Source organism: Acanthopagrus latus, chromosome 8, assembly GCF_904848185.1.
Source record: "Acanthopagrus latus isolate v.2019 chromosome 8, fAcaLat1.1, whole genome shotgun sequence".
Lineage (NCBI taxonomy): Eukaryota > Metazoa > Chordata > Actinopteri > Spariformes > Sparidae > Acanthopagrus > Acanthopagrus latus.
The window spans coordinates 7,877,602-7,898,227 of NC_051046.1; the positions used below are offsets into that span (position 1 = coordinate 7,877,602).

General features: G+C 44.9%; 1 protein-coding gene across 2 annotated transcripts in view; it reads right to left on the reverse strand.

Annotated features, from left to right (window-relative positions):
- Nucleotides 1-20,626, reverse strand: part of sema3d (sema domain, immunoglobulin domain (Ig), short basic domain, secreted, (semaphorin) 3D) — a 35,467-nt gene that overhangs the window by 9,145 nt on the left and 5,696 nt on the right. Inside the window, exons 3-16 of one of the 2 annotated variants that reach the window (XM_037108276.1) lie at nucleotides 16,967-17,228; nucleotides 12,429-12,589; nucleotides 9,674-9,736; nucleotides 9,448-9,567; nucleotides 9,249-9,342; nucleotides 8,659-8,787; nucleotides 6,656-6,792; nucleotides 4,106-4,220; nucleotides 3,803-3,872; nucleotides 3,573-3,717; nucleotides 2,797-3,019; nucleotides 2,292-2,380; nucleotides 2,006-2,047; nucleotides 1,068-1,225 (exon numbers count right to left, since the gene is read on the reverse strand). In XM_037108276.1, the coding sequence (XP_036964171.1) occupies nucleotides 1,068-1,225; nucleotides 2,006-2,047; nucleotides 2,292-2,380; nucleotides 2,797-3,019; nucleotides 3,573-3,717; nucleotides 3,803-3,872; nucleotides 4,106-4,220; nucleotides 6,656-6,792; nucleotides 8,659-8,787; nucleotides 9,249-9,342; nucleotides 9,448-9,567; nucleotides 9,674-9,736; nucleotides 12,429-12,589; nucleotides 16,967-17,174 (1,754 nt within the window). In that variant the 5' untranslated portion in view covers nucleotides 17,175-17,228. Of the gene's footprint in view, nucleotides 1-1,067; nucleotides 1,226-2,005; nucleotides 2,048-2,291; nucleotides 2,381-2,796; nucleotides 3,020-3,572; nucleotides 3,718-3,802; nucleotides 3,873-4,105; nucleotides 4,221-6,655; nucleotides 6,793-8,658; nucleotides 8,788-9,248; nucleotides 9,343-9,447; nucleotides 9,568-9,673; nucleotides 9,737-12,428; nucleotides 12,590-12,766; nucleotides 12,788-16,966; nucleotides 17,229-20,626 lie in introns of those variants that run through there. The other variant, XM_037108277.1, reaches the window with a different exon arrangement.

Here is a 20,626-nt window from a genome sequence, read left to right on the forward strand (position 1 = left end):
GATCACACACATTTCTAACTGTCAATCTACTCTGCCACAATGTTTAAACAAATCTACCAAGATGTGTCAGTGTATGAAGTATAATTAATTTGCGGTTGTTCAAGCTTTTTAATGTAAAATGCCAGTTTAGGGTTTATTTCCTAATTTCATTGTCCAACTTGGGGTAATACAGCTGTATTGTGACTCATGCGAGCTTGTTCTTCAACAGCCAGTGCTGTCTAAATGAGATTAATGCTTTGCTTTTGTCACGGAGTAAACCTGTCCTGCTGCAGCGGCCCAGTAGCTCAGTTGGTAGAGCAGAAGCTGCTTCCTCGCTGCAGCGGCCCAGGTTTCAAGTCCGACCTGTGGCTGCATGTCATCCTCTCTCTCTCTGTCTCTCTGTCTCTCTCTTTCATCCGGTTTCCTGTCATCTATCAATGAAGCCACGAAAAGGGCAAGTAATACATTTAAAAAAGAAAGCACCGCAAACAGAGGCCGCTTTGAGCCTTCAAAGTAAAAGTTCTGCATTCAATTTCCATTGTACAACAAGCTCAAACATCAAAATACAGTTTTATTACTAGGAGTAGGACAATGAAATTAGAAAATAACCATTAAACTGGCATTTCCCTTTATGCAACTTAAACAGCTGCTAATGAATGACACCTCATGAAAGGACCGGAGACATAAATCTGCAGCAGGAAGTGCATTTTCACGCAAATGTTCATGTATCTAATACAAATTTGTGTGAGAATTGTATCATTTTTGTAATATTCATATTGTATCTTACATTGTTTCTGCCTATTAAAAGTAGTCATACTGTGTATTGAGTTTTATGAAGCTGTCTACAATTAAATTACCCTGTAGATTAGCTGAACATGGTGTATTACTTTAAATATGACAGACAAAATATACTCATTATTATTATTATTATTATTATTATTATTATTATTATTAAGTAATTACTGATATTTCATCCATGTGCATGTTGGAGTGTGGCAGAACACTACTGTTGTGTACGATTTTAGTGAAAGTCATTTATCATCACAGTTATCAGCTCGGCACTGCGAGTGTTCGATCCTCCGGCGTACCTCTTGGACGCAGGGATGTATCGCGCACACGTGTGTCCGTCCCAGGCGCAGTACGGGTCCCGTGCCAGGCAGCATTCGGCGCAGGCGTGACCGTACAGGTGACACCTGCTGAGTGAGACCTGGGCAAGCCCTTCACTTGAGCCCACGTAGAGCTGTTGCTGTAGTGAACACACACACACACACACAAAACTCCTTAGGGACATGCGATCAATTTCATGTTCAAGTTCACTAGACATGTATATAGATAGACATGGAGGGGAGAGCAGCAACCGAAGAAGTCTATAAAACTGTTCAATCTATGGTTTGTCCAAAAAGAACATTTAGACTTCTGCAGTGGTACTTGTTTATTTATTGTTTTCCTTATGCATGTACTCTTCACCGAATAAACTTTTCTCAGGGTTGATACTGTGATTCAAACTCAGGAATAACTGATTTAAAGTGTCAGAAACACTAGCTGGGCGTTTGAAACGAACCACAGTCTTTCTCAGCGTGAGGAATTTTAACAAATGTGACTCAAAGGATCTGCTCTGACTCGTCTGAAGTCAAAGAGATTCCTACACAGAACTTCAAAAACAGAAAAACACCAGTGAGCATGCACATAGAGACACACACGCACACACACACACGGGTCAAACACTGCTGGAGATTAATGGAAGCTGTGATTGGGGTTGAAGTGTCTACTGACACCCCTGACCCTAAGATAATGAGGCAGCAGGACGAGAGAGGGCTATGAGGAAACGAGGGAGGCTAAAGACAGAGATGAAAAATGAATACATGAATGAATTTGGGATAAAAACAGTATGTCTTGTGCCACACCGGGCATTATGCACACAAATGAGTGTACGTGGAATGAATGAAGGGAGAGAGAGGAAAGGAGATGAGAGGGAGGGAGGGAGGGAGGGAGTGTGGGAATAAAATGGATGAGAATGAGGCCGAACCTGTTTCGATGACATCTCCATACTGAGGATAGGAGTTGGAACCTGCAAGAAAAAAAAGTCAAACAAACTCAGCTGAACAGCTTTAACACCTCGGTGAGCGCAAATTATCGGAGCAGTGTTGGAGTAAAAACAACAAAATGCTGATTAATAGCTACAATAACTGTGTGCAGCAGAGGCATGATGAGTATTTTTCACGCCCGGAGAAGCAACACAGCGACTGAAACTGTGTGTGCTTGTGTTGTGGATGTGCGGAATTTGTGCGAGTAGCCAAATTGAGCACAAAAACCTGAAAAACTTGCAGCTCCTCGAGCACCACTTCCTCCGTCGACCAATTCTCTTGAGTGATGCTCACCACCTTCAGAACCGAGCCGGCGTCTACGACAGAGAGCGAGGCAGGAGGGATGGAAGGAGGGAAAGGGAGGAAGAGAGGGAGGGAGGAGGGTTGATTGGGATAGAATCAGGCAAAAAAAAAACACACTGCATGTATTTTTCATTCAGGAGTGAATAATGTAAACCAGGCAGGTATGAGTTCTGAGGTATTTTCATATCCAATAAAAATTGAGAGGAGGACGCTGTCAAACTTCTCTAACAACATTTTCGACACTCTTCAACAATATGTGTTCGAGCAGGATTCAAGTGCAGCCCTACTTTTATTATTATTATTTTTTAAAACAATAACAGCATCAGCAAAGTGTATTTCAGGCTGACAGCAAATCGTGGTGATCTTCTACCATCTGCTGGTCAAATATGGTATTTCAAGAGACAATTGGGAGGAGAGGTGTGCATCTCACCTGTTCCCAGGAACATGACCTCGTATTGACCGTCCTCTGCCAGAACTCTGTCCACCACGATCTGGGTCAGGGTGTAGTCCACCCGGACGCGTGTGAACACGGGTCGGCCGGTCAGAGGGTACACGGAGCGGTACATCAGAGGGTGGAACCGGATGAAACTGACCACCTCGTCCGGGAAGTCTTTGGTGGTCTTGATCCTCGCGTCATACGTCTTGCTGGGACACTGAAGGACAGAATAAAGAAAATGTCGATCTGGAGCAGAAGTTGACTGCCGGTCCCTGTCCAACAATCTGCTGGTGCATGTCTCCCTCTGGTGGTCAAATAAAGAACAGCACGAGGCGAAGCACATCTGGAACATTTATGTCACCCTCGCTCCCCCTTTTTCTGAGCACGCTATGGTTCAAACACAGCGCTCACTCAGCTGTTCACCTGAAGCACACACACTAAATTCTCCCCGCATCCCTTTCTCTCCCTTGATTATGTTTTTTTAAACAAACAAGAATCTGATTAACATGTCGAGTGACCTCATCAAAGCCAAGGCTGTGTCATACGTTATGGGGTTGCAGATGTGAGCATTACCCTGCAGCGTCTTGAACGTTTCACCCTCGAATCCACTGAGGAGCACGTTTTTTTTTTCAATATAAATTAGGCAGTGTTTATTATTTTGTAATTAGCAAGAGCGCTGTGGATTTTATTCATCCAATCTGCGGGAAGAAAATCATCTTCAGCTCAGGGCTGTCAGTTTGTCTCCATGTCTGTTCAGTTTGGGAACGCACCGTTCCGGGTCTCGGGTACGGTATCCTCCCCTCGTACTCAACCCAGCGGTGGTCGGGCCCCTCCTTGTGGGCGTAGGGTCCGTTAAAGGCGGCCCTTATGTCCGCCATGCTGTACACACACACTGCAGAGCCGCGGAAAATGGAGCTGAGAGGGAACAAGAGACCAGATTAAGGCTGTGGGAGAAAAAGTAGAGAGCACGGGCGGTGTTTATGATGAATACTGGACTCACCTGGAGGTGGTGAAGACTGCATACACTACAGGGTTTTTGTCATCCCTGGTAGGAAGCAGAAAGATGTCCTCTATAAGAGAAAGGACAGGAAACATAAAGGTTATTTGTGTTTATTACCTTCCGCTGCAGAGAAAATGTTCCGTTGCATCTCCATCTTATTTATGAAGCAGCAGCTACGGATTAATATTGGCTGCTGCTGCTGCGACTGTGAACTCCATCCCATTCTAATGTGCACTCTGAATGTACTTTCTGGAGGATTTACAGACCCACATATTCACTTTTTTTGTTCTTGCGGTCACTTACGGAGCTCGTCGAAGTGTGTGTCCACTCCGTCTGGCCCGGGGATGGAACACACAAGTCTGGCTTTGAGGAAGGTGGTCCATTTGTTGGTCAGACTCCTCAGCCCACCCACATCATTCTGAAACACAAGCACACGCATGGTAAGCACAAGCAGTCCAACGAGGCCAAAGGAAAAGCACAAATTAAAAATACACGTACTTTGTACTTTACCACAATCCAAACCGTAATCTGTCTCACGGTCTTAGACACAGAGACGGCGCAGAGAATCGCAGTCTGAGTCAGATTTCCTGCTCTAATCAGGAAAATAAACAGGTGAACCCTCGTGCCTCGAGGATGGATCTGCTTATTTGACCAGCACAAAGGAGACCTTCTTGTTAGTATAATGAGCGTCGGGTGTAAGAGAAAAGGGAGAGGGAGGAGAAAGGGAGACAGAGGAGGGGAAGCATGAACGGAGAGGAGAAACAAGTGGACGTGCAGGATGTGGGAAGAGAGCACTGGAATCAAGTGAGGCCGTCGATCATCAATGCAGGGTTTTATCTTAGCACATGAATCGCTGTTTTAAGTGGGGGACCTTTGATTGTGCTGCGTGGAGAGCGTTCCAGTGCCACCTCTTTGTGATGCATGGAAAACTTAAGAGAACCTCCCCATTAAAGCTGGCCCGAGTGGAACAGAGAAGACCGTTATGGGTCAACTCGCACAAAAACACACTTGTGCTTTAAGAGACGGCAAAAAAAGGAAAAAGGAAAAGCACTTAATGACAATGTTTCACAATGGTGATAATCTTCAAAGAGGACTGAAGTGAAGTGCCCTCTTTCCATTTACATGCAGGAAAAAACACACTGATAATGAAAGACTGAGAGAGGGAGAGAGAGAGAGGGAGAGAGAGAGAGATAGCTGAAAGAGAAAGAAAAGTAGAGGGCTGTAATCCGGAGGAATCTCCCTCCAGTCTGTCTTACAGCTTACTCCCAAGTCATAAATACGCTGAAAGCTTTTCTCTAAGAATGTAGCAACAGACCTGCGAATGCTAGCATACTGATGTGACGGCTAGTCCCATTTGGAATGACTAACGGCGCGGTGTGTGGAATACAAAAGGTCCCTCAATCGCGCATCCATCCCGACTCTGTCCTCAGTCAGCTGTGCAGCGCCGTCCGAGCTTACAGTTGTTTTGACGCGCTGTCAAATAGAACTTAATGGGCACCGAAACGCAATACGCTCCTCAAACGTCTTCGCATCTCAGATCTGAGCCGTGCTACACTACACAGCTCTTTGCACAGTGCGCCTCCTATTACATCCTCCAGAATGTTCTCTATAGAAGACACAAATCATCGGACACACCGCCTGGCGCTCCACACATCACTGACTTTGTGAAAAAAAAAGCCAAGACCTTAAGACAGAATGTCAAGCATACATTTGTGATGTGCATATGAGTAGTACAGTTTGTTTGCTCTGACCTGCCAAAGGACTACTGATGCTGGAATGGTGCATCAAATGGTGACATTTATGTTTGAGCTCTACATCGTCCCTTTTAAGTTAATTAAGTCATTAATACCAATATTGATGACAGTGGAGTTTGACTGTGCTAACAATAGACCTGTGAATGATGACTTCTAGGTCCAGGATGTTTTGCATGTGAATGGCTCTGCTGTCATGTGAGCAATAAATATGTCATATGCGACCTCCATACAGATCACATACAGTATCATCACATGGTCATGACCTTTCTATGAAGATTCAAACCCCTCCAATCACCTCCTGACTTGGATTTAACTCGCCCTTTACACTGCAGCACTGGAGGGACGCTTCTAGAAGTTCCACAAGAGACATACCTACAGCCTCAAAACTTAGAAACACTGTGGGCCAGGCTGCCAAATTTGACACATTGTCGCTGAGAACAGGCTGCAAGTCTAGGCTCAATGTCCTCGCTGTAAGTTGCATTGGATAAAAGCGTCTCCCAAATGTATCAGTGCCACATGTGCGATGTCTGTCTCTGAGATTTGAATTGCACTGCTACAAAACATCCTTTATCACTTTTAACAGCGACAATGAGATGCCGCGGAGATCTTTCAACTACATCGACCTTTGTGACGACGTAGGCAGCAGCACTATGTATGCCCTGTCAGCAGAACACAAAGGGGCTCCGACCATGATTTACTGGCCCTGACAGACTCTTTCAGATGACTACAAAAGAAGAATGTATCAGGAAGGCCTCCTCCTGGGGAACATAAAACACCTCTGTAGTGGCCGACACAAAGATCTTTATCCGATCACATCACTGTAGGAACTATGGCTCCCACACACTGTAAGAGGTCCTGTACTCCTACCGTCTTTCTCTATAGTCCCTCTGGATTGCACAAACTTTATCTTAATCTTCCATTGAAGCACCATTTCTTTTATTACCAAAACAATGCTCTAGGTCATGTATAGTATCCTAGCCGGGGTTTGCTCCCTTCTATCCCCTTCGCTCTGTCCTCCCGTCTGCCCACCCATCTATATCCTCCCTCCATGCGTCGCTATACCTCCCACTTTCCACACCTCTCTTCTGTAATATCTCACCTTGCACACACGAGCCACCCGGGACACGATGCTCTTGTCGTTGCCTTCCCACGACACCTCCCGGAAGAAAAAGTATATCTTGTCGTCATCGGGATTGTAGGTGTCTGCGATGGGGTGTGCAGATATAAACCTGGCCTCTGAAGACACAGAGAGGAAGAAAGAGAGAGCGAGGAGAGTGTTAAAATAAGTCCGGTAATGGCTTTGCCATGCGCTGCAGCCTCGCTGTGGCATTAACACCACACTTAGCGCAGGTTTTATTTACAGTCTTGCTATGTATCTCCACAGAAAGGCCTGATTTACTACCATAACTATTTACTAAGCTAGAGCTGAGGCTGCACATACATCTTTGGGGTGCCATTCAGCTGGATTAATGGGTGACACAGTGATTGCAATGATATTTAGGTTAGTTTAAAAGCAGTTCTGTTTACTTTGCGATGATTTTCAGCCTGTCTAGCCGTATCTGTTAGGCAGCAGCGTGGCACAGAGAACACCCAGGCTCAGATATCGAGTCTAATCACATATGAAACAGTATACAGATCCTTTAATTAAAAGTACTAATACCACTATATAGGTATTTAATTACAAAGAAAAATTCCTGCATCTAAAGCTGGATTAGCTTTTGGCACGCTGACCGAGCTGTCAACACAACGCTGACAGAGTTTTAAAGTTGAGTATGTCAGCAAACAAATTTCCCATCAGGCAGAAACAGAGCAGCTTAGAGATGTTTTTCTGTACACACAGTGAACAGAAGACCGGTCATCAGTCCTCTTTTTGCTCCGTTTTGGTCTCCACAGACAACAAGCGAAGGACCTGGCTTTGTTTGTAGCTGCAATATTTTCCATTATGCTCAACAGCTAGTCGCTAACTTTGACTGTCTGACGTTTGGTACCGGACATTTAGCATTCTGTGGAGAAAAACAACTGTCTGCTGCAGCTGGAAATGAGGTTGGTTAAAGCTATTTGGAGCAAAAAGACGGTGAACTGACTCATGGACCAATGTTTGCATCATACACTGCATGTGGAAAAGTTTGTTCTACTAATGTCAGTACTATCAAAAAGGAAAGATCTTAAAGGAGACCTTAAAAAAGAATCAAACGTGACGTTAAATAAGGAAAGCAGAAACTATACGGGGTGGAGGAAATAGTGGGGGGGGACTATCAACAGCATGTTGCCATCACTGTCCTGATTCAGAGGGGAACTAGTCCAAAAGCTAAAGTGTTGCAGTGACATTACATCAACATTAGCTCAACCCCGAGAAGCCGAGCCAACCACCAGAGGGTGATTCCCCGACTGGAACAGCTTAATGTACGACCGCTAACACGCTCGACAGAAGGTCACTGGGAGTCCTGCGGCACTGGAAAGATGTTCCACAGGCTCGCAGGAACAGAAAACGCTGCGAGAGGCGATGTGCTCTCTCTCCCTCTCTCTCTCTCTCTGTCTTTCTCTCACTCTCTCTCTCCCCTTCTGCCCTGCGCCAACATGCTGTATACACACACCGAGAGAGAGGGACGGGGAGGGACGTAATTACTCCAAACATCTCTGACTGTGTGGTTGTGAAATGTGGAGACCATGTGTAAGGATTTGGACGCCTGTGACAACTGTTGATACACGACAACCCATCAGTGGCTGCAAAAACACTGGAGCCCGGAGATGTACACAGAGAGAGAAGACTCCTTCCCTAGTGATGACTGTGCATGCTTATGTGTGTGTGTGTGTGTGTGAGTGTGTGCGCAAGTGTGGCTACGCGGTTGTGTGACTAAGACTGTGAACTTTGTGGCACACTGTAAATTCCCCTGTAGGTGTGGTCCCTTTTTCAGCTATGGCATTCATATAAAAGTTCCAGCTAAATGAATAAGTGGGCTGTTTCCTCTGCATCGGAATGCCAATAACCATCCCGAGGGCACAGAGAGGCTCTTTGTGTCACGGGAGAGGCTGGAAGTTTGGAGAAAGAGCAATAACAAGTTTTGAGTGCACTCGACTTGTCAGTGTGGAGCGTGTGCGCACCGTTGATCCAGTAGTCTTCGGAGATGTCCGTGCGTATGTAGTGCTGGTCGGGCGGAGGGCCGAGGGAGCGCGTGAAGGTCGTGTCTTTGCCCAGGAAGTCCGAAGATGTGCCCGCGTACAGGTACTGATCTGGACCAGGTACAGAGACAGACACTCAGTACATTTTTGGACATGAAAAGTCAAATAATGTCTACAATTGTAAAAACACGTCACCAAACAGATCATTTAGCTTTTTCAAATTTCTCTGGCTTCCCTCAGCGAGCCCATTTTACAAACCCACACAGACCGAGAAACATTTCAAGAAACAAACATATGAAAGAGCGATAAGGCTCAGAAACACTCGTTGTTTACCGTCCTCTGCCAAGTGACTTTATCGGCGCCTGAGAAATGTCTGCCTGCCTCCTTGTTGACCAAATCATTTGCAGAGAAAAGTGCTGCAGATGCAGATACTGCACGAATACAAATTCACTCAAATGGCTAAGGGAGAATTTGTCTGTGGGTGAATGGTGCTTTGCGGCAATAAAATTCTGTAGCGCAGGAGATAAGGCGGGGAGAGGACTGCCAGAGTACCGAGTGGTGGCTCGTCTTACCTGTGAGGACCGAGGTAAATGGCTGCAAGGGGTCAAAAGGACATTTCAATCTGCCAGACTCCACTGTGGTAGACAGCAGTTGGAACGCGCCGTCCTGGGAGACGGACAGGAGGATTATATTACTCTTTTCAAAAAATTTAAATCCAACTCCTGAACTCGTGCCAAAACTATTCCTCACTCACTCAAGTCTTTACTTTACCTCTCTGTGGCCGGTTAGTTCAATGAAAGCGCAGGTAGGGTGGAAGGCTCCCGTCCCACAGGCGTAGACATGTGTTCGATTGTAGTTGTGGAGGACCCTGACAAAGTTAGCGCACTCCAACTGGGATAAGCCGGGACAGAAAAAGAGCAAGGGTGAGCTCATGTTGAACGGGTGTATGGTGCATCAAAGCTCACCGAGGTTTTATGGATGCTTTAGAGGCACTTACATTTGCATTTTTGCCTGCCAGTTTGCACATTTCGACTCGGTCCCGGGGAGCAGGCCAGTAGATCTAATGACAGATAAATGCATGAGAATGTAGTAGGTGAGTCTTTTACTTCAGATCCATAAAACAGCCTTATTTTTCCTTCATATGCTACTATGACTCAAGTTTTAAAGTTTTGAGCTCCACTCCACTGTCCCTTACACTTTCATTCAATGTATTCAATGTTTGCCAGATTATTGGATTGCAGTCATAGCTGTTGAATCAATAAAATAACGATATAATGTGTTCAAGCCTCATCAGGTTAAGAATGCAGCAGCCAGACCTCTCGCAATATCTGAAAGACGACTGCATCATACCCCTGTTTTAGCATCTCTACACTGGCTTCCTGTGCGTTTTAGAGTCGAATATAAACTTTTATGGATCACTTTAAAGGGTTCCACCGACTAAGCTCCTGATCCCCTAACCCTGATAGGAGCTTAAGTGCAGCCTGAGATCCCCCAGAAGGATTTTTTAGTGGCTCTTTAGGCCATCAGTGCCCTCGACTCTGGAACAAACTGTCAGAGAAGATCAGGCTGACCAGTTCTTTATCGTATCAAAGCTGTTTTAAAGGCACAATATGTTGCCCAGTCTTTTGGTCATTGAAAAGTGCTGTCTAAATTAAATTACTGAAGTTCTCATGAAATTGAAGTGTTTGTTTATTTTTCCACATCTGCCTCCATATCTTGCCTATATACCAGTATCAGTCCAAACAGTGGGGGAAAATACGGTTTTGACTGTATTTTCAGAGGTATCTCAGACTTTGTAACTTCCTGAAAAATCATTAAAAAATGCTGATGACTCATCCTGCACTCAGGGGCGTATATAAATTTTTCATCCGACGAACACTTTCTTTATTTCATGATGTTGCCATTAATGTATAAAAAGAGGAACTCCACCAGAGGGATACACTGCTCAGGACAGAACCTCACGGACCACTGTACAAAAACATAACTTTATTTATAACTCGTAGGAAAATAACTTTTGGTGAAACTGTCATGTTGTAGACAAGTTGTAGAAAACATTCTGATAACCTGCAGCTTCTTATTGAACACCTCCGGACCACGAGCTATATGTAGCCTTGGGAAAAGAGTTTCCTGGTGATGGATAACGGTTGCTTTGTTGCTGAAGTAAATGCTAACTGCTGCTAAATGTAACTTTAGCTGCCGTTAGCTGGTTCGCTTGTCAGATGGGGCATGACTTACATTCCTATTAGCTTCTGCCTTTTTTTATATTAACAAGCAGCGAATAGCACTCCATCAGCTGCTGCGTGGGAACTTTAATGATCATTGCTCCTCGCCTCTCTTTGCGAAATTTTTAAAAACCTGATCTCAGTTTTATGATCATTAACACCTTCGGGTGCTGGTACAAGAGAGCGATGTGTGTGTATAGCATCTTGTGTCCTTTCAATGTACCCCAGCATGTTCACACATGTGTTATAACAGGCTTATGTGCTTAGCGTGTTACCTCCCCTAAATCCTACCAAGGAGAGCTATCGCCGCACTTATTCATGGGTCGACGGCGCCTCAGAGCGCGTGTAAACACACCGGCGCAAATATTAGAGCATCTCATGATTCTGAATCATTGCATGCCGCCGAGGAGTTCATACAGAAAACCAGTGTTACAACGTGATCTGTTAACTTGAGCAGCGTGTGGCCTGTGCGGGATTAAACTGGTTATGAGACGCTGAATGACTGAAATAAGTGGCCTAGTTTTTACAGCGTATAGAGATCATAAATGCGGTGGTAAAAATGCTCACGGCATAGAAGTTATCTCCTGAAAATCAAGGCCGAAACAACTGGAATGTTTGCAGCCCGAGGGGTCCCTCTCCAGGTATGCCTCTTCGTTAACTGATAAAGCCTGAGTTTGCGTCTTTCGACCTTACTCGCTGCTGACAGCCGGTCCCAAATGGCAGAGAGAATTTGACTTTGGATGCATATCACGCCAGCATCGGTATCAGTGACCAGAGAGGCAACAGAAAAAGGCACCGCTTTGAGAGCAAGTCTAAGAGTTAAAACAACCAGATAAAAATCAAATAAACACGCCGTCGTCCCACCAGCATATCGGCCTCAGCTGCATAAACACACACTCACGTCTGCAAACTTTAACATGTGGCACTCGTCCAAAATGCATCCCCGTCTTCGTGCGTATGTGCAAGCGTGAGCTCCGTAGGTGTGTATACACTCGTGCGCGTGCCCTCCACCGCGATGTCCCTGACCTCAGCAGACAGACAGTGTCGGGCCGCTGTTGACTGAAAGGTGAGCTCTTCTCTAAAACAATACACGGCTGAGTGCATTTTCGGCTTAGCTGCACGGTAATGGAAAAATAATACCTTACATCACCCCACTTAATGGCAAGACAGGTATAAGCATCACGAGCTGAGGCTAAATGACTCTCTCTCCACAATAATGAGCCGTTCGCAGCAAATAACAGAGGTGATTAGGTTGTCTCGAGTGACTCCAAGCATGAGTTTGCATGTCTGGGGGATTGGGAGACACCATCTCCTGTTCGAACTTGAATTTCTTCCAGCACTCTCCTCCTGTCAGAAGGTGCGGGGACTCTTAACAGGGCTGTAAACACTTCAACGTCTCCACTAAACAAGCTCTCAAGTATAATTAATGGCCTGAATAGCTACAAAAGTTCTAAAAAAAATGGCTGTGTATCTATTGCACGAAACTAATTTTTGATCTGTGCATCTGTGGTCTTTACAAACATACTGTACCTTTCTGGGGGCCCTGGCCAGATTGTCGGGGTCAAGCAGGTAGACGTGATCCCTGGCTCCCAGCAGAAGACGACCTCTCTCCTCGTCCAGCAGCAGCGAGTGGGAGTGGAGGCCATCGGAGGGGCCCAGGAACAGAGACACACTGCCGGCTTGCAGCAGTTCTGGCCCGCAGAGAGAGAGACAGACAAGATAAGGAGACAAACAAAGAGATTAATGAATCCCGGCATATGTTTCATAACGCACCATCTAGCATTGGATTACAGTACGTTGGGAAAAAGAAAAAAAAAACATCTCAGCAGGATTAAGATGTCAAGATGAATTTATTCTCTTCAACTCACTCATGCCGAAATCCCCAAAACAAGCACTGGGTTTCCTCTCCAAGAGAAAAAACGTGTCTTGGCTTGACTTGAAGCTGCCTAATCCTCTGTGGTTCAACACCTTAGCCACACATGCTGATAGAGAAGAGATACAGTAGCACAGAAGTCGACAGCACGCCTCTTTGGGGGATGTGTTGTCGGATATCTTAATCACGGTATTTTCAGTTCATTTATCTCTCACTTTCTATCCAGCTGTTGAAAAGGATCTCTCCTGACTAGACCTCATTCTGCTGACGCCTGAACCTCTTCAGAGAACACGAGCTGTGGGAAGCATATGCCTGTCATGAGCAATCTGAGGTGAGATCATACGAGCAGTTGGATGACTTGTTGCTCACCCATTAGATGATGGCTTGCTGTTGACAGACATACAACCCAATGGTTTGGGATTTGGGGGATCTGTTTTATTTGTAGACAGTACACTTGAGTGTCATGTTTTACTTTCCACTTCCTGTCTTTGTCTGTTTTCCCACCCGTCTTCTGTCTACACCTGTGTTTCATTTGTTCATTAGCCTTTGTGTATTTAAGTCTGAGTCTGCCTGCTCCTCATGTGTTCCCTGTGTTCCCACTTTGTTCCTCAGTTTTGTCTTCAGTTGTGTATGTCTTGCTTACTTTTCAGATGTTTCCTTGGACTTTCCTTTGCCTGCCATTTGTTTCTTCTTTGGATTTTAGGACTCTCAATTTTAGGATTTGGGACTTTGGTCATCAGCTTATCAATGAAGCTTGCTATACTGCCTGTCTGCTTTTGCATAATTTTGTGATGGACTGTGACAATAAAGAGTTAAAATATACTGTTTACACAATATTTGCATTAATATTGGTTCGTCTTTGGATTTCAAAGGCATAATGTGTGTCTGGGAGCTGAATACTGACTTCATTCTCAGCTCAGAACTGTGTCCTTGATCTCCTTGATTTGAGGAAATCTCTTCAATCACCAGGGTCTTTTCAGTGCACCAGTATAGCAACATGCCTTGAATAAACACGGGCTCAATGCGGGGGAGTCCTGTGGGAGTCACTCTGAAAGGATTGACATTGTGATTACCCTCTTGGTGTGAAGGATTGGAGAGGTCGCCAACCTTCAATATTTGAACTTCTGAGACCCCTCCACACCACGCAATCCTGCTTAATACCTCCTCCTATACACAAGCTCACACACACAGCACCCCCACATGTTCATATCTCTCACCCCTACACACACATCGTGGCCCAAGCGGACTAAACCCTACAGAGAGATTAGGCCCGCTAGCCCTTGGCTAACGCTAATCTGTTCTGTAAACACAAAGCACTATGAGCCCATTGAAACAGCCTGCTTAGCTGTTGCCGCATGGCGTAGTGCTGCACACCTTTCCCAAAAGAAGAGCGCTCTCAAACCCCCTAAACAACTCCTGATTAGCTCCTCTGCTGGAGCTCTGGGGCACTCTCATCCACACATTTATTTGAGTAAGGCATCGCCATGCTGGCTCACTGCCATCAGGTTCAGGCTCTGCTGATAGAATAGATTTAAGTTCTATAAATCTATGATGTCCGTCATTGTCAAAGTGCAGCAGATCATCTAACACAAGGTGGGAAGTAATGCTTAGATTCCTCAGTGGAGATTGATTGCTGTTATGGTTGGGTAGGTTCCTGGTTTTGCCGGTATGGTACAAGAGCTTTAAGCGGTTTGATTTTGTGCCAACCGACTGAAACAATATTTGTCAGGGTTAACATTAAGTGGAGAGAACTAGCAGCATGTGGCTCAACACTTCCTGTATTCCTTTCAGGGTAAAAGCCTGTCTACCCTTAATTTCTATACTTCATCAGGAACATATTGGGGGAGACTCATGTCATAATTCATTTATCATTTTGATGTTGGACTTTAAGAGAAGCTGAGTTGTTATGAGAAATGAAAACATGATAGGTTACAGTTGCCCTGATGGACTGTAGTGCTACAGTCTCATTAATCAGCTCTCATTTTATTCCTCTTGGAAGCGGCTGAGTCTCATCTCAACATCTAGTGGATAATTTCAGTGTTACCTGTCCAGACTTATGTCAAACCATTTTGAAAATGTTTAAATTGACCCAACCCTAGTAAGGGATGCTGTATATGAATCTGCATTATGGAGGCACTGGGACAAGTGTCACATTATCTAAGCACAAATTAAAAGAACATTTATTCGAGGTAACCTGCTGATCATTGAACTCTACTTTTTAAGCTAGCGGTGCTTAATGTTGGATGATCAGAGCCTCTCTCTGCCATTAATAAGCATTGAAGGATGTTCTATTGAAGGTTTCAAGATACAGAGAGCAACGACACAGTCAGTATCAAATGTTAAGTAAAAAAAGACTAAAAGAGCTCAAGGACAGCCTGATTTAATTTACTGAAATTATATTAAGCAAGTTTGTTCACCAAAGGGAGGTACAGTACAGAGCCTTTCAACAAGTGGAAGAAAAATGTCCTGTAAATTGTCTTGACTAATAAACTGTGGTTTATGAGTAATAAAGGCAACAAGACGTGGACAGAATGCATGTGGTGGAACTTAATCATTTTGGTTACACTTTTGGAACAAAGGCAAAACAACGATCTTAATATGTGACAAAGCCAGAAAAACAAATAAATCATGACCAGATGATTCGACTCTTTTGCCAGAAAGCAACACCATCTATGTTTTGACTCTGGGTGAAACTTGAACTTGTGCCTGAAGTTTCAGAGGGGGAGTCCGTAGGTTTTGGAGCGGAGGGGCTGTTGTTTTGGAGGTGTTCGCTCAATCAGGGATGATTTCACTTTGATCACTTCACCCTTCACTCACTGGAGCCGGCCTTTCACCGGGGAGGGGTGATGCGATGTGATGTTTGAAGAGTCATCAGTGCTGGGTGGTGTTGCTTTTGAAGAGTGTGCACTGATGACATAGTGACGCCGGTGAAGCTGTGTGCATGATGTGTGCACTGGGTTGGAGGTGATTTTGCTTTTGATGGAGTCTTCTTTGCTTCATTCATTCGGGACTGAGAGGGCCAAACATGGGCATTGCTCTGCTGTTGTTAACCTGAGGTCAGTAAAGTTTGGTCGACCGCGCTCGAGGAGACACACCCCGATGAAGTATGAAAAAAAGTCATCTCAGATATATGGCCCCATTAAAATGCAATCATCTACGGGCTGATGAACTGCTTTATTTTATCAACTGGTTGGTTTGGAACAAACATAAAATAAGACAAACCATAGAACTAAATACTAGCCTAACTGCTGAGTAAACACTGTCCCTTGCAATCATTATTCCTGCAGCTACTTACATATATTTATGTTGGACACTCAGGACATGCATGCGTATCTATTTCCAGCCATACTGGCTTTTGGAAAGCCTTTCACCAGTAGAAAAAAAAAAAGCTTTTTGGAGGTTGAAGTCGGAGCGAGTTTACTTTTAGGTCACAGCGGGGATTCAATTTTATGGAGCAAGACTGAAGTTCATTTGTGTGGTTTCTTGCAGCTGATACATTGCATGAGGGATGGAGACTTTGAAGTAAAGTTTGCGCCGGAGTTTAGAATGGGTTTTAGAGGGAGCAATAATTTAGCTTTCCCCCCGGTGGCACAAAGCAAACAGAGTCAGTTGACGCGAAACTAAACACATGGACAGACTGCATATTGCCGGGGATCGGCTAATATACACACAGGAGATTGAGCGACAGTCTCCTATGGACCAAGAGCATCAGCCTGACATGTACTGTATGTTCCACATGTGAATCAGACATATAAGACCGGACAGCATCAATGCAGTATTTATTAAAACTGACTGCAGGTTTACAAAATAAGGACTCATGACGAATTACGAAGCGGACTCATGGATCAGTCAGCGAGTCTTAAATCTCTCACTAAACTTTACGGTGATGTTTCTAAGGCCATTTACTTTAACGGGGCGGCTGAGTCTACCAATCTCTCTTTTCACTTTTTCTCTCGACTGTGAGTGCAAAAAAAAGTTACAAGAGAAATAAGGACAAGATGCACAAGGAACAGCTAAGTGCTACCAGACAAAAATGGGTGGAAAAATTTATGTTGGTTGTTGGCATGAGATAAAATATCCAAAATTACACAGGCCTAATTTTGCTTTTCAGTCACATACTGTAAAAATACGGAATTATCAAAGTCAATGTAAATATCTAATCAAACTAATCAAAATCAACATTTCAAGTTCTTACCTCTGTGGCTGAGTTTGACCCTGGGGACACTCTGTTTGATGCTCGCTCCAAAAGGGAGGGTGGCCAACAACATCAATCCCACTAATGGGACCCCGGGATGGGCTCGTACCTTAATCCTCTTCCCTGCGCTGCCATAATTACTGCCAGGCACGCAGCGCAGAGCCCCGGCTTCATTCACACTCTGATTTACAGAGCCCTCCGTCTTCATGGCGTGTGGAGGAGAGGTCTCGTTCTGTTTTTCACTCAGTCCTTTTCTGCAACCCTGGAGGGAGACCGGAGAGAAGAGTCAAGCTAGGGAGGAGCAATCATAAGAGTGTGTGTGTGTGTGTGTGTGTGTGTGTGTGTGTGTGCAGTCTCATCTCAACTGCATGCAGGATATGTACACAGGTTTCTGCTGGAGCTATTCAGCTGTTTCACCATGGATCCCTGCAGGCATGTCCCCTTCTCTTTACCCGTCCTACATCAGCTGTTGCCCGTCACTGGCCTTCCCTTTGTGTCGCCTCTAAATCTGTTTGCCCACAACAAAGGTCATGCGGACAAAACAGTCGCATTCTAACCTTCTTTCGCTCCGCCACGCCCCTTCCAGTTTCTCACTCTCCCCCATTCTTCTTTTGACTTTGATAACTTGTTTAATTCTTCAGCTTAAATGATACTCGCCAATAGTTTAAGCGTTGGCTGATGACCCTGTCAGCTCCTCCTTTATGGCCTGTAAAAAAAATGGCCTGTGTCCTGTCTGGGACTTGACAGCGCATTAAGGAGGCCTGAGGCACGGACACTGGTTCGCACTCAGTGCAAAGTGAGACGTATGAGGGAACAGTCATGGGAACAGTCCGTCGCTAACAAGCGAGGAGAGCTTGAGCGATGTGCGCTTATTGAACACGGGACAAAGTAAAGTGGAAGACGCTTGACATGTGTTTGGTTATTTTTAGTAGGGAACCTGACACAATTGCACGTTGGAAACATACAGAATGTGACAAAGTTTCCGATTGCGATTATTTTGGGATGATGGACGTCCAGCTGGGAGTGAAAAGTTTTGCATTAATCCTACTTTCCAATAGCACCAACATGTGATGTGTGTGTAGCTACATTGCTTCAAACATGCTACTGAAATGAGCCTGCATGAAGCTACGCTGACCCTTGTCCAGTGTTTGAGATTTAGGGGCTTAAATGGAAAATAACATTCGAAATGATGGTTTCGTCAGTGTAAATTCATCTGAAACTAATAACTGTTGTGTTTTGGTAACCTTAGAATGAGCCTTCTAAAGCCTTGGTGAGGGGTGTTCAGTTGGTCGCAATCTGTAACTCACCGCTAGATGGATCCTACACACTGGACCTTATAATTGGACAGAATCTAATTCTGCCACTAGAGGTCTCTCAGTCAAAACAAGACAAAAGACGTTGGTAGTGTGGGATGATGGGAGTTGTTTTCTTCAGTGTTAAACAACCAGTGAAAAACAGGTTATGTGACTCTAGATGGAATTGTTCATGGATGAGGTAATGCTTTAAGGTCTTTATTCACATTAGATTAGTCACATATTCCGAATTCCTCCCCGACTGTCTGACGCATCATCTTCCTGTTTCCCTGGAAGCTGTGACAGCAGGCGGGCAAATGAAATGAACCGTTAACTAGAGTAAGACTTTGACTCTCTCTGGGTTTATCCATTGTTGGAAACATTCGGGGAAACACAGCACAACAAAGTTAATTTCAGACACTTTTACAGCAGAAATGTTACATATTACATGTTTCTTCCACGGTTTGCATGAGAGGCATAGTTTCCAAGAAACTGGAAGTGAGGCCTTAATGAACAAATAATTAAAAAGCTTTACTTCAAAAAGGATTATCTGGCATTTCAAAATCACAAAAGCTAAAATACTAATCCAAGCAACTAATACCCAGTGATTTGCAGGAAATGAATCCTCATTCTGGGTACTCATTTTAATCAATTGCTCCTGATTTAGTCTGAATCAGGTGTTAATCAGCACAATTACACGCCTATTAGCGGTGTGTTTGTGCCAATGGTGCATCGTGCCAAGTTGTTACTTGCAATGCATCTTTACCTCATGATAACCTTATTATAGCATCACCCTACACGAGTACCGACTGAGTGCCAACAGTGTTTTCAAACCTGCATTCCTGCACATTCCACCGCCGTCTAGCGAATAATTAACCAGGAAATCGATGAAGAAATTAATGAATGCATCAAAAGAATGCTCACCCCCCCCCTTGTTGCTACTTCTCCCTCATTACTTTCCTTCCACCCCCATGTCAGATAACACATATCAACCTGTCTTGTGACAACATAAACAGTGTCAGCCTAGATTAATAGATCCAGTGTGCCACACACACACTCTCACATATCTCTCATGCTGGAACTAAGCGTGTTGCGGTGAAGACACGGTCACTGTTTGGGACAAATGTTGCCTCTGTGGCGCCCGGGAAATGATACAAGGCGACATTCTGAGCATGTGCATTCATTATTGCTTTGATTAAATGCAAAAACAACCGTGCTGGCAGACAGGTACAAGCTGTAAATGTACACCTCATTTCACTTCATTTATTATTCCCCGTCCGGTTTTGTCATGTGCTGTTTGAAAATCGAGTTCATTACTGAGAATCGGGGCAGAGTGGCACCCATCCAAGCACCCTGTAGCTTTAAACTAGAGAGGATTAGGCGCCGATAAACAGGCTGCTGTTTAAATAAGATGACAAATTGAGGCACCTTCACACCTTCGGGGTTAGAAATACAGATATGGAGCTGTGTGTGATGGATGGGCAATCAGAGAAGAGAGCGAGCGGGGTTTAAATCCGTGCAGTCTATGCATTCCTCCTGAGCGACAGCGATAGTGCTGGTGGTGGGGCTCATCCTCCCTGCGGTATCTGCAGGGGCACAGTGACATGATTTCACCCATGTGAGTCGCGTTCGGGTAATGTATCTCTCTGCGCCGCTCGAGTGCCCACATCTGTCAGCGGCGCGGGCCTGTGAAGCACTCCTCGAGGAGGATACAGCGCAAACAAAGCAGTAAGCTCAAGTGTGACAAGAGGGGCATTAAGAACCCCCCATCTGTTAAGACGGATGACAACAGGAGATTGAAAGGCGAAATATGCTTCGCCATTCAGTCAATAATTCGGAAAGAGTGAACAAGGGAGATAGAGGGAAAAGAGAGGGAGAGGTGAGGAAGAGAAGAAACAGACAACTTGTGCCATGTGGGTTAAGCTAACACCCCTGTTTCCTGGCCGCCAGAGTCCCTGTTGTCTTTGGCAGCATGGCCGGCACACGTAGCAGGGGGTGATGGGAAACAATCCTGATGGCGCTGGTGACAGATTTAAAGCTAGCTGGCCAACATGGTGCTGCCGGCTTCTGATCTCAGACCAACATATAGCACGTTAAATATGTCACCTCTTCAAAATACAGGGGCTTTGGGCTCAACATCAAATGCGGCGCGCCATGAAATATCCGTTCACGAGCGGCTATTAATTAACAACGGTCCAAAATTGATACAAATTAAAGTTGCCATAAGAAATCAAAAGCAGCTGGACTTTTTCAAAGACGTCGCATTTCACTTAGAAGTCGTCAACGAACATGAGGGCAGGAGCAGATGGTGAAGAAGTGCTCTTGCCACGGGCATTCTCACACAGAGACCACCCCTAATGAGGCATTT